At 37.3% G+C, this 18,252-nt stretch overlaps 1 protein-coding gene across 4 annotated transcripts in view; it reads left to right on the forward strand.

Annotated features, from left to right (window-relative positions):
* The first annotated feature begins 369 nt into the window (after positions 1–369).
* LOC126371908 (serine-enriched protein) overlaps positions 370–18,252 on the forward strand; it is a 49,392-nt gene continuing 31,509 nt past the window's right edge. For 2 of the 4 annotated variants that reach the window (XM_050017352.1, XM_050017355.1), the window contains exons 1-4: positions 3,470–3,580; positions 6,166–6,359; positions 16,418–16,553; positions 17,410–17,448. In XM_050017352.1, coding sequence (XP_049873309.1) covers positions 3,542–3,580; positions 6,166–6,359; positions 16,418–16,553; positions 17,410–17,448 — 408 coding nt within the window. In that variant the 5' untranslated portion in view covers positions 3,470–3,541. Of the gene's footprint in view, positions 655–3,469; positions 3,581–6,165; positions 6,360–16,417; positions 16,554–17,409; positions 17,449–18,252 lie in introns of those variants that run through there. The other 2 variants (XM_050017354.1, XM_050017353.1) reach the window with 2 other exon arrangements.

Consider the following 18,252-nt stretch of genomic DNA (forward strand, 5'->3'; position numbering starts at 1 on the left):
CTTCTACGTTTCCATAGTAATTAAATTATTGTTTATTGGAATGAAATCAATCAATCAATTTGGGTATAATCATGGATACAAAATTTATAACTATGTCAAGGACGGATCCCGAAGGACGCGACCTACTTTCGCTAGAGGTCGCTCTCCATAACTGTTCAAATGTACAAACGTAGAAATCATGCGATTTGTCGCTTCTTTAGTTTCCACAATTGGATCAACCATTTCACTTATTTTGTTTCATTCATGAATTTCATCTTCGTCCATTGAATCCCGACCTTCTGTCGAGACGGTGTCATATTGATGTCAAAACCGCGCTTGCGCCGTAGAAGTAACGCATGCGTACTTACCATAACCAATGCTCACTGTTGTGTACATTGTGTAGTTTCAAGTAACAAAATCTTTAAGCTTTATTAGCAAGCCTCTGTTACTTTGCATTTGAATTCTTAGCTGCCACTTCACTTATACACGTTTACCAGTGAAACACCTTTACTTGATTGCGTATTTAGTCCTGTTTATTTAAGCGTGACCATGGCGAATAAACAGGATTAGTCCTTGAACGTTTGTGATTTTCATTGAAAAAGCTTCGTGAGGCTTAGGTATAAGTAAAGTGCAATATCCTTCGTGTTCGAGTGTTGAAAGGAGTTCCATCAACAGGTAGGTCCGCTGCGTATGGTTACTGTTGAGCAATAGGGTATCTATAGTCGCTTCAGATGTGGGCGTTACTCCAGACACTAGCGTGGGTGGAACATCTGAGTCGTAGACTGATTGTTAATTGTAAATAAATCTGTCCCACTCAACATCATTACACTTCCAATTCCAAATATTGACACAGAATATACTCACCTGTATTCATTCAATTAAATTCACATAACATGCGTTTGTGTAGCGGCGATTGCGGATAATTTCATTTTAAAGCGGTGAATGCGCGTCAGTACAGAAAGTAATTATGTTGGAATATTCGAAGCAAAATCAATATCGGTCGGTTGCAACCCTTTCGGGTCGGTGCCCATGTCCTACATATTGGATAGGTGGAGAACGCACTAATTGACACAGGAAACTTTTATGTGCTGTCCATAAGATCCATTTTCAATTGAATTTTATTTCAAAGCTTACGTCAGGGGCGGGCTTTAACTTGTAGCTGAAAGATTAAATTGTTGATAAAACGTTTTAATGAAGAAAAAATCTTGTCTATGCTGCCGTTCCTGTAACGTTGATTCAAAAATCTCGCTTTGTTTTGTAAACCACAAAGGGAAATAATACGTAGAGATTGCTTGATTAGCTGTCCCGACTAAGTGCGTAGACAGCAAGCGTCCCAAAGAGATAAACATAATGCTTTGAGATAAAAGTCGCATTCAGTTTAAATTAAGTACTAGCTATTCAAACTGTCATTTACATTCAGAGCAAATAATGCAACCGGACTGTAAATCTTATTGTCTTTTTAAAGTGAAACAAGAAAGTCACTTCAGTATTTAATATTCTTCTGTTTCCTTCCTTGAGCTTTTCTTTCATATCCTAGATATGAAGGTACCACAAATGTCATAAGGATTCAGTGCATCCTGTTTTGTAGCACGTATGCAAGTGATGTGCTGAAGCGATAGTCGAACGGTCACGGGTACTAATATGTATACACTTTGATACCATGTCACATTAACTTTTTTGACAAATTAAACCGTAAATCTCGTTAAATGTCAAATATGGTAGTACGACAGGGTTCTAAAGTGGGTACATGATATTACTCATGACTGTACATAATTTGTATCTTCTAATATGACATAGCAAGAATAGTGCATTTCACTGTGGTTCTGCGGTTCACTGGCTTACTTCTCAAACGGGGAGCGTCAGTTCGAATCCCAGTGCTGTACTTGCACCAATTTAACTTAGCGCAGATTTTACTGACACAGTTGGGTCGACCATTATAGACTACGATACGGCTCACCATTTTGTGTTGGCCTAACAGAAAGCTTGGGAAAGTGTGGGTACTTAGTTAATCTTGCGATGAATGTACGTCTGAATACCCCAATTGGGATTTAGTCGTGAGCTTGTATTAATGTTTGAATAACCCACACATGTTCCAGTTCCGGCCGTAGGCCTCCCTTCAACTAACCATGGGAGGGGGGATTGTTATGGAGCATACTCCATCGTGAGCAAAAACTGTGGCTCTAACCATTCCAATAAGGATTAGGAGTGAGAGTCTATGTATATTTTTAAATACCATTTCATGCATATGCCTCCTGCATTGCGCATTAAGTCTAACTCGGCGGATAAGGCAGTCCACGCTGATACGCATTGGATACTGGCGGATCCGGCGGGTGAGCAATGTTGATGGTCTAGGGCGGCAGTTGAGGTCATAAGTATCTGTCGGCTAGATACTGCATCAGAACCCTCCGTCAGTAATATCCGTTTCCGTTCCACTGGACTACGGAGGGTAAGAACGAAAGGGCATCTGCGGTTGCGCACCAGCCTATGCACTAAAAGTATTCCCGCGCAGATGACTGCTTCCGAAGATTAGTGTGCTCACATGCCCGCTATGTGCGAGGATCTTTTCCAACAAGATTGGCTATATAACCCAAATGCGAGCACATGAACGTCGGAGTTGAAGCAGTCGCCGTAGCCAAAATCGGCTGGTTCACATCATCATCATCAACCATACATAAAGTAGCATACGCTCACAATTATATCTGTACAATCTACACCAAGATGAACTAAGTACCCACAGGTCACCGACATTTCTGTTAGACCAACGTGGTTGTGAGCCCCACCTATAATGGTCGAGCCAATTGTGTTAGTAGAAACCGCACTTAAAACAAATTTATAATTCATTGGTGCAAGTCGGGGACCAGGGTACGAACCGTGCCTAAATAAAAATTATTATTGCGTATGGCAGACAAATATCCTGCTTGGATCAAATATCCAGCTTAAGCTCCCCTAACCAAGTCTCTGCTGCATCCGTCACACAATGCAGTTCGGCTATACCACCTAAGAACCGGTGCAGAGGGCACTCGTTCACTATGTGAGATATGGTTTGGTCCGGGTGACCACATTCACAGTATGGTGACTCCTTTAAGCCCCATTTACATAGGTGATGGTTTGACTTTCCATGGTTGGTCCTACACCGGTTTAGTCGTGTCCAGATTTTTCGCTTGGAGTCAAAGCCAGGGACCCTCCGTGAGGGATCCCGAATAAGGTCCGAATTTGTGCCGTCGAACATGTTCCACTCCAGCCTCCACGCATCTTCCACACTGAACTGACTTTTTACGCGCTCGTCATTCCAGATCGGTGACCTTGATGGAAGGCGTGCCCTGGGTAGGTTATCCAGCGTGTCCCTAAATAAAAATGTTATTATACAAATTGTCATAATATCAATCCATTTTCAGTCAGTAACTTGCACCGCAAACTGTTAATTTTCCGCGGAGTCAAGCGTCACTCACTCCCATTTCCTCTCTTCAGTCAGTCTTTGACTGAGCGCCGCGCCGGGTGGTCGTCAACCACAACTCTTTAAAAAAGACCGTATATTAATTTCCCAAACAAATAAAACGCTAAAATGGATATCACAATCACAAGACACTTCAGTTTGGACGAAGTGAGTACTTTTACTTAGAATTTAATTCGTCTAAAAACTTTTCAGATCTCATAAAGCTTCCTAAGACGGTATTCAGGAATTTAATTAAATGTAATTTGCAATTGTAATTTAGGTGTGGCTTTTCATTATACAGTTTATATTGGGTTCAAGAGGCCTAAGAAGTTTTATTGTTAGTTATCAAAATAATCATAAAAAATAATAGGTATCAAAGATTCGTGGGCCAGATTATTATTATTATTGTTTGTGGTTGTAATAATAGTGTTGAACAGAGTTTATAGATATTTCGTCACAGATTGTTTTTATAACTTTTGTTTTTCGAGTCTGTAAACATTCTTGGTGGATGCCCAGTCTTTTTGTTTTTTTTTATTATAAATTAAGTTTCAAATAGTTTAACATAATAAAAGTACTTAGTTTTATTTAATATACTTATATTTGAAACAGACATAAATTCTTTATTCATTGACATAGAGATAAACATGTCGGTAAAAATAAATATTTTATCGGAAATTACTTCTTGCAAATCAAATCGAACATAAACACCTCAATTACGTCCCATTGTTGGGCACAAGTCTCCCCTCAATTACCCGGATATGGAGCATACTCCAGCTAGATGCAACCATACTTACAAAGCAAAGAAAACAATTTCTTGTATCTACACAGTAATTCAATGAAATTCAATTCAAATTATTTATTTTCAGACACAGGTCCATAGATGTTAGTAACAATGCAAACTTAAAGCTAGGTGGTATAAAACAGAGCAAATGAAAACATAAGAGAGGTGGAGCTTCAACCATAATCAGAGTCTTTCAACTCGAAAATAAATTTTCAAACACAAAGAGATGTATGTACCTATGGAAAAAAACGTTACACAAACATAAACTCACGCTTCCGTAATCCCTAATAAAAAACACGTTCAAATACCATATTTACGAGAAATACGAGTAAGTAAATACACTTGAATGACGCAATTTTCCTGCAAGAGTTTTCCATTTTACTAAAGATTCGTAAGTGGAACACGCTGTATTTAGGGTCGAGTTTAAAGAACATTTGAAAATAATTCTTTTAAATTGCTACTACTTATTTAAAGCAAAACTATCTTATTTTAAATTGTTGTAGAGTTAATTTCTGTTTATAAAGACGTCGGTCTGATTGTAATTTTCAGTTCTTTGTACGCAATCATTTCTTGTTAACATTTTCATTAATTTTAAACTCTTTAAAATTCATAACATTTGAACCACGTTTTACAATTTCGCGACACAATTTTCTACTGTGATACTTCTAGAAAGCTACCTAAATAAGACACTTAAGACTGTACGTAAACAGTCGTAATCTATCTAGAACATACGCGGCCGTGGAAAATCTTGGTTTAATACTCAGTGATAATTAATCAGGGTGTTAGTCACTACGTAAGGAAAACGTTGAGGCATGATTCAGACCATGAATCTGAGTTGATATCAAGTGGATTATTAAAATTGAAAAAAAAAAACGAAAAAATAAAATAAAAAAGTGGACAATTTTTTTATGAATTTTCCGACAAGAAATTCCACTTTATATTAACTCAGAATAATGAGCTGAATCATCCCCCTCAGTATTCGTTACGATGTCACTTACATCCCGTCCAAATACGTACAGGTAGCCATAAAAGTACGTATGGGTGTTAGTGACACCGTAACGAATACGCAAAAGTATAGAATTTAAAATAATTTTAAAAATACTTGTGTGTATTTTTATTAAAATTGAAGTCATGAATTTTGCGACGGATAATTCCTTTTAATATTTACTCCGAATCAAGATCTGAATCATCCCTCTTAGTATTCGTCATGATGTCACTAACACCCTGTATAATAGATACAGGATATTTTATAGTACCTAACAACAATAAATCAAGGGTCTTCGCCCGACATCGTACGACATTTCTGGCTATCTATCGCGGGACACTCCCCAATGAATAAGTAAGAGGCTTGTCATCACATACCAACAATTTATAGTTTTGTAAATACTTACGAGAGTTGCTCTTTGCTTACGAGTACACACAACTTCTTGTCACACGCAAATTCGTCGATTTTATTGTCTTTTTTCAGCTCTGATATTTCAATGTAAGCCATGAAATTGCCATGTTCCCATATGGCTGACTTACCTTTATCTTTATCGAAGATTCTATGTCAAGTGTTACTTCTGGTTAACATATTTGATGACTTGTGGTTATGCACGTTCTGTTATGGAAATTTCGGGCATATATTAGGATGATAAACTATCACCGGTGCATCATTATATATCTACATCTTAGGACGTATTAGAAGAAGGAGAGTTAGGAGATTTGTAGAATTTTCAAAATCACTGTAATCTTGTGGTACACCAGCTTGCTTCTCAAATGGGAAGCGCCGGTTCGAGTCCCGGTACTGGACTGATACAATGAGTTTTTTATCTAAAGTATAGTTTTCACTAACACAGTTAGCTCGACCATTACAGACGGCAATACGAGTCACCATCTATCACGTTGGTCTAACAGAAATCTCGGTGAAGTGTGGGTACCTCTGACTACCCCAATTGGGATATAGTCGTGAGTTTATTTATTATTGTTGCAGTCGTCAATGCGAAGCGGCGTGCTAACAGCGATGGAGGCGGAGCCTGACCTCAGCACATTCGAGAATAAGTCAGGACTGGCTGAGGACATGAAGTTCTTGGCGTCCATGCCGGAACTGTGTGACGTCACGTTCCTCGTCGGCGACACCAGAGAACCAGTATGCGCTGTCAAAGCCGTACTAGCTGCTCGAAGCAGGTAAGTCAGTAATAGATAGGTAGATGAGATAATTTCACTGCTGCAAATCTCATATTTATTTCAGTACGTATTTATTTTGTCTTCTGCATCTGGAACAGGATATAGAGCGCTATAATTACCAATTAATTTCTTCACTGAATTAAAAAAAAAAAAAAAAATTATAAAGATCTATTTGCTATAATGCAATAAAACTTCACAAATAACTTCGATTCAATGCAAAAGAGCCGCATAGATGGTTTATGTGTCTTAGCAAGAAAATATGAAAATGTTTAAGCTAAATGAACAAGTCGGGGCTGCTTGAGGACTAATTCTTGAGGTCCGTATCGGAATTGTTTGACGTGACCTTTCTCTTCTGTGACACCTGAGAGCCAATAAAACAGTTTTATGTGTATCTGTCTGACCTTTTAATCTGGTATTAATAATCTTGAAATATTAGTTTCCGGTTTTATTTTATATTTCCTTTTTTAAAGTTGCTTCTACAGCAATTTTAATTATTATAATCCTGTCTCATTTATTTTTTCCTAGAAGAATTAGATTGATTTTCTCTTAGCTTGCATGACCTTTAAGAGTTTCTCTCTGGGGAATTTGCAGAGATAGGGACTCCACTTTGCCATAAGGTCTTAAGCCCCTTTAACACACCTAATAATGTACACAGGGCTTTTCTTTGTCATTGTCATCAACTTTGCAGCTCTTGTTTGTATTTCTTTCTTTATGTTATCTACGGTGTTCTTTATTTATTTTGCTAAAGATCTTTATGTCTGTAAAGGGTTTTGGAATGTTATTTTGTAGGCAGTTGCCTGCCTAACTTTCGCTACTTCGGTATTACAAAAAATCTTCTGTAATTTAATTACCTAATACATTTATAACGAGCGTATATTTTTTCAGTGGATATTTGTACCAGTTCAATTTTTATAAGTTCATTTCACTTTTATTATTAAATTGTGTCTACATTAATGATTTCTGAAAGGAATGTATTTTTTATAAGGCTAATGAGTTCAGAGAAATTTAATCAGGAAACCTTAAATACTTCATCATCATCAGCCGTATGACGCCCACTGCTGGGCATAGGCCTCCCCCAAGGATCTCCACGACGATCGGTCCTGCGCTGCCCGCATCCAGCGGCTTCCCGCGACCTTCACCAGATCGTCGGTCCACCTTGTAGCGGGCCTACCCACTGAGCGTCGTCCGACACGTGGTCGCCACTCCAGAACCTTTCCGCCCCATCGGCCATCGGTTCTCCTCGCTATGTGTCCTGCCCACTGCCACTTCAGCTTTGCAATTCTCCGAGCTATGTCGGTGGCTTTAGTTCTCCTGCGGATCTCCTCATTTCTGATTCGATCCAGCAGGGAAATACCGAGCATAGCTCTCTCCATTGCCCGCTGAGCGACACCGAGCCTCCTCACGAGACCCATAGTAAGCGGCCACGTCTCACTGCCGTAGGTCATCACTGACAACACGCACTGGTCAAAGACTTTCGTCTTGAGACACTGAGGTATTCTGGACGAGAAGATATTCCGCAGCTTCCCGAACGCTGCCCATCCGAGTTGGATCCGACGAGAGATCTCTTTCTCGAAGTTGGACTTACCTAACTGGATTATTTGTCCTAGGTAAATGTACTGGTCTACAACTTCGAGTGTAACGTTCTCAACCTGAACTGGAGTGGGTGCGACATGGTCGTTGGACATAATTTTTGTCTTTGCCATGTTCATGCTAAGACCCACTCGTTGGGATGCGTTACTGAGATGCTCGAGCATGGTGTTCAGGTCTTCCAGGGTCTCAGCCATTAGGACTATATCATCGGCAAATCGAAGGTGCGTCAGGTACTCGCCATTGATGTTGATGCCAAATCCTTTCCAGTCCAGAAGCTTAAAAATATCCTCCAATGCAGCAGTGAACAGTTTCGGAGAGATGACATCTCCCTGTCTCACTCCTCGCTGCAGTTGGATCGGATTAGAGCTCTGGTTCTGTACTCGAACTGACATAGTGGCATTTTGGTAGAGGTCCCTTAGCACTTCGATGTACCTATGGTCCACTTGGCACCTCTGAAGAGACTGCAACACAGCCCAGGTCTCGATCGAATCAAAGGCTTTCTCATAGTCCACAAACGCCAAGCAAAGTGGCAGATTATACTCTTCGGTCTTCTGTATAACCTGCCGCAGCGTATGGATGTGGTCTATGGTGCTAAAGCCTTTTCGGAAACCGGCTTGTTCGGGAGGCTGGAAGTCGTCAAACCTGCAAGCGAGACGATTCGTAATGACCCTCGAAAACAACTTATAACCCTTTACAACCGGACGATCGAAAGTTTGCGGCGACTCAAAAAAATTATATCAGTTCATTATTAGGACTTATTGAACACAGGAAAAATAATAAAAAAAATCTGGAGTATGCTGGTCTTCAGCAATCAGACCCTCACGATCGTGAGGTTCAGGAAATAAAGTTAAGTGGCACGTAAATGAGGGTTATGTTTTACTTAAACGTTTGGTTATATTATCGGGAAATAAAACAAGTAAATTAACTCAAATCTGAACTTTTGGTATTTATTCAACTTACAAGCAAAAGAAAACATAAGAAAAGATATTTTAACTAGTAATATTTAGGAACTTAGTGAGATTATATCAGTCAAGAAATTTCTTTACTAAAATAAGAACGTAATGTAGATTTAGTTATTACATAGTAAACAATCTAATTATTTTTTTATGATAACGTACAAAACAATCTTTAACGCGAGAAAGACACAAATATACAGGATGTTAGTGGCATCGTAACGAAAACTTTGGGGGATGATTCAGGCCATGATTCTAAGTTTATCTCAAGTAGAATTTTCCGTCGCAAAGGTATGGAACTGAAATTAATTAAAAAAAAAATACAAATTTCATGAATTTTCCGGCAGGAAATACCACTAATATCAACTCAGAATCATGGTCTTCATCATCCCCCTCGGTACGGTCGTTTGCTACGGTGTCACTAACACCCATACCTACTTGTATGGCTACCTGTATGTACTTGTACGGGGTGTAAGTGACACCGTAACGAATACTAAGGAGGATGATTCAGCTCATTAGTTTGAGTTAATATCAAGTGGAATTTTCGGTCGTAAAAGTATACAATTAAAAATAAAAAAAAACTAAATAAAATCATGAATTTTGCGACGGAAATTTTGATCGGCCACGTACAGATCGGCTTTGTCGTGACCGTGAAGCTGTAGGACTACCAGCAGGTGAGTCAAGTGGTGGCGGAGATGGTGGAGGCAATCGTGACGGTGAGGCAAGCGGCTCTTGTACTGTGTCCTCGGCTGATAATTCCTCGTCATCACTGTCCTCTAAGTAATCGAACACCTGAGGCACAAATTCTGCATCTTCGTCATCCAAATCTTCGATTTCTGATCAGGTTCCATCTCCGAGAATGTCTTGTATACTTGGTCTGGCAAAGGAACCCCTAAAATAAGAAAAATAAGCCATAATTGAAGCAATATCAAGCAAAAATTTTGATTGAACCCCAAAATCTTTTTTGTTAGCGACAACCGATATAACACGATCGTGCGTGTCAACATTTCGAATATTGCTGTGCAAAACCTATTAAATACATTCAATAAATATAAATTTATATAGATAAATAGATCAATATTCTATCAATATAAATAAAAAACTATAGTGAAATTCATCAAAACCAATAAAAAAATACGTAGTTACCTGAGCGGGTACGACGATCAAAAAATGCAGCCATCCCCCCGGCAGGTTTTGGACGACTGTCGAAACCAAACGTGTACCGACATGTTCAAAGTATTTTTTTCTATACTCTAGAATACCCGCACGATCAATCGGCGCCGGTTGCGTTCGCTAAAGGTAATTTAAATTCAGCCTAGAATTTTTCAAAGTTTAACAAACTTAACCCGCACGATCGTATAGGCTCGGGTGTAAAGGGGTAGACATGGCTCAGAAGCGAGATAGGTCTGTAGTTCTTCAGTAGGGCTTTATCACCTTTCTTGAAGAACAAGATCACCTCGCTTCCGCTCCATGCCCTCGGCGTTTTGCCCTGAAATATGACGGAATTGAAGAGCCTTTGGAGGACTTTAAGTATTGGCGTTCCGCCCGCTCTCAATAGTTCTGCTGTGATTCCGTCATCTCCTGCCGCTTTGTTGTTTTTAAGTTGTTTGAGGGCCATCCTAATCTCGTACAGGCTGACGTCCGGGATATCTTCAGTGTAGTGTCGGGTAAGCTTGGCTCGAGGGTCTCGAGCCATGCTTTCGCCTGATGTTTTCGTGGAATATAGCTGTCTATAGAAACTCTCAATCTCCCTCAGGATTTCGGGAGTCGACGAAATGATTCTGCCGTCCTCAGTTTTCAGTCTCGCTAGTTGACTTTGCCCAATAGACAGATCTTTTGCGAACACCTTGGAGCCCTTGTTCCGCTCTATAGCCTCTTTAATACGTTTAGTATTAAATTGGCGAAGGTCGCTCGTCAAAGACTTCGAGATCTGTCTATTAAGTTGTCTATAACGTAAGACATCCGCTGAGTCCTGCAGCCTCATTTCGTGTCTCTTATCCATGAGTTCGAGTGTGTGTGCGGAGAGTTTCTGCGTTTTGGTACGGCGGGTTCTAAAGTGTTTAGAACCTACCGTACGGACAGCATCCACCATCAGGTCGTTTATATCGTCCACGTCTGCGCAGTTCTCAAGGTACTCGAAGCGGTTTTGAAGCTCGAGCTGAAAGCGCTCGGGGTTTTGGATCTTAAATACTTACTTAGGAATAAATTAAGTCGATATATTTTTTCCATTAAATACGCAGTCAGCTCTAAAATGGAAAAGGGTTCAAGTATTTTCATTATATGTTATAGACTCGTGTGTGTACCTGTTCTTATAAGTTATATATAATATTATAATGTTAAAAAGTTATTACATGTTATAAGAGTGTTCCTGAAAAGTTAGGTTTTTCTAAAATCGAATCATCTCTACAAAATGCGTCAAAATGTATACGTTTAACATATTTAGGTGAGTATGTGACCGTTTTCAATCACCATTTTTATGACAAAGAGCCTCTTCGAAATCTTTTTATCGCGGTGAAATCACTCACACTTATCCCTTTTGAGTAATCCTTATTGGTATTGGAATTTCTTGAAATACGTGCATAAAAAGTATACAGGGTGTTAGTGACATCGTAACGAATACTCAGAGGGATGATTCAGACCATGATTCTGAGTCGATATCAAGTGGATTTTTCCGTCGCAAAAATCATGTATTTTTTTAAAATTATTTTCAATTCTATACTTTTGGGATGGAAAATTCCACTTGATATTAACTCAGAATAATCAGCCGAATCATCCCTCTCAGAATTCGTTACGATGTCACTTAAACTACTACATACGGTAGCCATACAAGTAGGTATGGGTGTTAGTGACACCGTAACGAATATTGAGGGGGATGATTCAGACCATGATTCTGAGTTGATATCAAGTGGAATTTCCTGTCAAAAATTCATGATTTTTTTGTGTCTTTTTTAATTATTTTCCTATCCATACTTTTGCGACGGAAAATTCCACTTGATATCAACTCAGAATCATGGTCTGAATCATCCCTCAAAGTTTTCGTTACGATGTCACTAACACCCTGTATAATATAATAAATAATATAATATAATATGTCCTTTAAGAAGTCTTTTATCCTTATAAACTGCCCCTTGGACGTCATATCTATATACTGTAATGTTAATAATAGTTATGGATTTACCGTATGTACGTTTTACTACCCCAATCAGGATATAGTAGTGAGGTTATGTGTTGTGTATATATACGACAATTAACCGGAATAAATTTAATGACGTAAGATAAAGATCCTACCTCATATTTAGTGGTGTCGGTTGTTATAGTCTGATATGTAGGCTTAGCTCAGCTTAGCTACATGAAAGTACAACAAAATATAATATAATTTATAATTATTAACTATTTTAATATTAATATTATATATTTATTAAAATAGTTAAGAAGTCAATACTAGGTCCATTTTAATACCTACTCAATTCTAGGTCCATTTCTATTCCTAGTTTACATAAACGACCTACCTAGTCTTGTAAAACATGAAAAACATATAGGATTATTTGCAAAAAATAGCGATCGGCACATAGTTAATACCCGGAATAAAAATAAACTTGCTTTACAAGTCAGTCGATTACATAAGATTACTAAATCTTTTAAGGGGCAATGTATACGTTTTTACAATAAGATTCCCATTGACATTCAGAATTTGCCTTTCAACTGTTTTAAGACAGTAGTTCAACAAAAACTTTACAAAAAAGGTTATTATAAAGTTAGTGATTATTTAGAAGATATGAATGCATGGGATTAACTGTCTGAGAACTGATATTAGGCAGCTAAATTACTCAATTGTATACCAATATTTTGTTTATTATTTTTTTGTTAAAGAACGTCTAGGGCCCTGTGCCGAGGTTTTTCTTGCAGCTTCTTTTCCCCGTCTATACAGGTTGTGAGAAGCTGCAGTAGTTTTAGGCGGATGAGACGTTCGTTATGTAAAATTGACGATTCAAAGTGTAACTATGTTACCTACTGAATAAAGATATTTTTGAATTTGAATTTATTATATTATGACTTTAATATAGCTTAGCAGGATATATGTAAGTTTTTTGTCATCAATTATCAATCATCACTAATTTAAGAGCCACGCGCTTATCGGTGAAACATTTTCCATGGTACTTTTTGGGAATAACAGGGCAGTGGTGGAATACGGGAAAAACAGGGCAGTGGTTTTCCAGGTTACAATCCCAATTCCGATTCTGTTCCAGTTACAATTATCCACACACAAGATAAAATAAAATTTGTCCTCTGTACATTCGGGTTTACCGCGAGAATAACTGAATGGATTTGCGCGTGTTTTTTACTGTTACGATATGCATTTCTCTAAAACTAGGATAGAATAAAAATATTTGTACCCTGAAGACGCCGGTTTCACTTAAATTGTACCTAAGTACATTCATTATCATAAAGCAAAAGCTACGCTTTAGCAAGTCTTTTGTATGCTATAGATGCTTAAACAGGCGAAATATTTTCAAACAACATTCAATAAGATACGAAATGTACGGGTTGTTAACAATAGCAGATGTTCAACTGTGAAAACGGTCAAATATTTTAATACGCTTCAAAAGTTTCAGGGTTAACCTTGGTTAAAGCATAATAAATAGCGGTTATACATTTATCGCTAAACAAAAGTGTCACCTGAGCAACAAGTTATTAATAGTCTCATTACAAATCATCTCCCTAGCATTATCCCGTTTTTCACAGGGTCCGCTTACCTCACCTGAATATTTGATAGGTCCAGTTTTTTACAGAAGCGACTGTATAAGATTTAAGAAAACAGGCTCGAGGCTGCCAATTGGGCGCGATCCTTGCTCAGGGCGTCGTTTAGCATTTCCAAATTGTAGCTGCAAGTTACCTTCCAATAGATAGATATATATCTATTATAAAACATAATAATAATTGATATAAAATATTATACCATCAGCTTCTTGCAACTCGGTTTGCGAAACCTGCGTGGTAAAATGCAAAATTTCATTTCAACTATTTTGTTGGTTATGCGTTGCGATCTAAGCTCTAAAAATATAGTTTATTTTATTAAATGTAATTAACGGTTAAACGAATTTACCTGTAAGTGAAGTTCTATCGTAATTATACGAGTGCTTTGTTCGAAGAGATTTGTAACCTATAAGATGATAAGCTTGAACACAATGTAGTAACGCATAGTGACACCATTCATTGCACACATATTTGAAAGCATTATAGAAAAAAAAATAACAAAAGTTTATTTTTTTTTAAATTGGTCCCGGTTACTACTTACTACACTTAATTACTTACCTCTTCTGTTTAAATGCCGAGTTTTAAATTAAATGTGTCAGACCATAAGTGGGTTTGAGTGTGTTGTTTTAGGCGATTTAAAATGATGAGATGAGGTACAATGGGCAAATTTGTGAACTATGACATTTTAGATAAAGTAATTCATTGTAGAAGCTTGTTACGACAACCCCTGTTTTATTGGAATGCCTCAAAATATTAACTTCGATGGACAAGATCCCTGAAGCAATTTCGACCAAACGGTATTTTCATCCTTTACCTTTAATAACATATACACTTTTATAAGATGCATTATCTTAATGTCCGAAATATGTATCTAAATTGATGATAAATAGCCCATGACTCTTTTGGAGTTAAAGCCAATGATGTGCAATAATACTCTAAGCTAGCGTGTATGAAACGATTGATGAATGTGGAGGAAGTAAGAAAAGTATGTCAGGATCGAAACAAATGCAGCAACAGCCTCCGTGGTCTGGTAGTTGGGCTTATGATCTGGAGGTCTGGGTTCGATTCCCGATGGGGACACTGTCGAAAATCACTTTGTGAGACTGTCCTTTGTTTAGCTAGGACATTGCAGGCTGAATGACATGGTTGTCCGAAAAAGTAAGATGATTCCGTGCTTGGGAAGGCACGTTATGCCGTTAGTCCCGGGATACTAGTTCAAATGTCGCCACCAACCTGCAGTGGAGCAGCGTGGTGGAGTATGCTCTATACACTTTGTCATTGATTGAAGGGAGGTTTGTGAAGCAAATGCAATTCCATAGCTTATGCTTACCCCGGTAGGAAATAAGCGAGAGTACATATAACCAATGATACTCGATTTATAAAAAAAAAACCTATCAATCTGTTTACAAAGACTATGGGACAAAGACAAATGCATACATACATTCGCGAAAAACATAACCCTCTTTTTGAAGTAGTTAGGGTAAACACTAACAAAGGACTCTTACAAAGGGAAAGATAAAAGCAAAACACAGTGAATTCCAAGCATAAACGGTGTCTAGCATCTCTTTAAAGCAAAAAGTATTTCTGTGTTTCGGAAGTTATGCTTTATGTAAAAGGAATTCTGCACTCTTTTGTTAGAAGGCAGAATTGTGGAAACAAATAAAATAGGGAAACATAAGAAAAAAAAGAAATAATAAATGGCGAAAAAATATTATGTCATTTATTTATTATTATAATATTTGCAATGGAAGAACAACAGCTAACAATATAAAACAGCCATTTACAGGTCCTTACCTGTAGAATTTTACTGTTAGAAATAAAAACTTGGTAGGTAACCAACCATGAAAGAAAAAGTACTTGCTTGCCTTGCTACTTTGTTATAAATATTAAATAGTGTATTGTTGAATAAATATCTATTCTGTGTTGATGCAACATACTTAGGTACAGTCATAAGCAATTTCATGTACCCACTTTGGAATCCTGTCGCACTATCATAATATTTGACATTTAATAAAACTTACGGTTTAATTTGTCAATAAAATTAATATGACATGGTTTCAAAGTGTATACATAATTATTAGTACTCGTGGCCGTACTTATCAAAGAACATAACAGGGGGGTTAAAATGGCCACGTCGTCGAATCAATTCATCTAAGAAAGCATTGTTGCTATTTGACAGTTGTTTGCATTGCGCACTTAATTTTATATGCGCAAATGTCAAACTGAAATATTGTTTTCTTAGATGAATTGCTTCGATGCGGCCATTTTAACCCCTCATATTGAATAGTCCATGGTAAAGGCTTATTGCAGCTGCTAGTCATATAGACTGAGAAAGATAAATTATAAAATGCTTATCTAGAAATAGATGCCAGTCTACGATGTTGAACAATTTCATTAATTATTTTTTTTATTTGTCACAATAGTGTGAAATATACTCTGACTTTATGTTATGTAACAATGAGTACGACTTTTAGATACGTTTCTTGATGACATCACCGTCTTGTATTCATTCGAAAAAATGTTTAATTTGACAAGGTTGTCATTGTTGGCCTATTACGTACCCACAAAGGAATACTTATTATTTTATGACTTCAAATTTATTTTTATTTAATTTCAGCTGAAATGTAAATAAAGTAAACTTACATTTTTATATTTAAAGTACCAGAGTCCCCTCAGAGTAATGAATTAATTAGTTACAACATTTTTTACATACATACATAGTGATTAACACTATACTTAACTCAATAATTTTGCCAACAGGGTGTTCCAAAAGATGCTCTACCAGGCCCCTAGTCCTCAAAGGAAGAAAGAACCTGCCCCAAGAGAGAATAAACTTCGCCTTTTCCTGAAAAGATCTTCGGAACCCCTTCTCAACCTTCAGAACGCCGCACAACAGGTTAGTCCCTTACAACCCAACCGTGCAAGTTTGTTAAGGAATGTTCAATGTCCCACATCCACATCACAGAAATAATCCTATATATGAGAAATGTCGTTCGCAGTTACCACAAATTGGCATACCATTTTGTAGAATGTAATAACGAACTGAATTCGGCGTAATTGGTTTATTCGACTTGTGTTTGGAATGTTCGGTTTAGACAGATTAGATATGTACGAGTACCTATTTCGACCCGAATGCTCCAAAACACCGACGCGAGCGAAGGTCCCATAATTAAAACATTGAATTGTTAAAGACCTATACAGTAATATGAAATGCTTTGCCTTGTTGTAGGAGCCGATAGTTAAAATTAAGAAGTCTTGCCTTCAAAGAACAAAATATTCTAGCTGAAGTTATAACGACAAGCTTATAATGAGTGCCACTATTGCCTGGAAATCCTCGAAAGAATTATTTCTTTGAGTATTGTTTTTACTTCAAGATTACTCTTTGCAACCAGGACATATTCAAATAGAAGGTCCCTTTGGGATAGCCAGTATTTCGTTTTTTACGGATGACCTCACTTTGATTGAATTTAGTATGACGTCATACGCCAGTTCTAACGACCAACGAATCCGGCCAACTTAGCTCTTCTAGAGAATTCTTTACCGTGAGACTGCAAACGCTCGCTCCCTTTGTCAAAGGACCTCATTATTCAACTCTTCTCGCATGTTATATAAGAAAAATATACTTACCAATAATAATATATTCCATCAAAAAGTAAAAGGTAAAGCTTTGACGTTGTTGTAATGACTCGAGAGGCATTAGAATGGAATCAGGTCAGCATGGGAAATGATACATTCTTTACTGTTTACTACAGAGATCGACTTTCGCCCAGCAATTGGCTCCAATACAAGAGGTAAAATCAAAATTGACGCGATATTTTTTTTCATCGGTTTTTAATTCGGTGTTCATGTAAAGAACTTTTCACTTTTTAACACACTTGTAGATAGGTCTGGTTTGAAGCAAATTCTGTTTATTTTCAAGTTCCTTAGGGTTTCGTCCTGGTGTTCTATGTTTAAATGTTGCATGAAACTCGGTTTGGTTTGTCAACACTTTTATTTTTATCGCAGCAAATGGTAAGTTCTTTATCGATGTTGTCAAATTGATGTCTTTATTACATATTTTTTACCTATATTAAACCGTAATTCATTATAACATAATCTCTAAACACAAATACACAACCACACTGGCATGTATCTGTCCATAGATTTCCATTATTTAAGAGTGAATCACTAAAATTATATTAATTCGTCTGTTACGAACTTGAATTCAAGTTACTTCGCGTGTTAAATCATTATTTTATCTTGTTTTAAGTTTACGCGGTTATTATCATATTTAAAACACATAATAACGGGAAAATTATGGATCTACCTACTCCACTCCAATCTCATCAGTCATCCCGTAATCATGGCACTTGTCGAAATATCGAGAGTCTCATATCGCCATTTTAAACGCGGTAAGAACCCGTTATTATGTGTTTTAATTCTTTTATCTTTGTATTCTATTGAGTTGTCAATTTTCAAATCATTATTACTTATTTATACTTTATTTTACATTTATATTGTATTAAAACACCTGTTTATGGCCGCACGACCGATCGCAAGTGGCTCGAAATAGGAAAAAAAATGTATTTTAAAATAAAGCCCCAATCCCACTATTT

The sequence above is a fragment of the Pectinophora gossypiella genome, chromosome 13, assembly GCF_024362695.1.
Source record: "Pectinophora gossypiella chromosome 13, ilPecGoss1.1, whole genome shotgun sequence".
NCBI classification, from domain to species: Eukaryota; Metazoa; Arthropoda; class Insecta; order Lepidoptera; family Gelechiidae; genus Pectinophora; species Pectinophora gossypiella.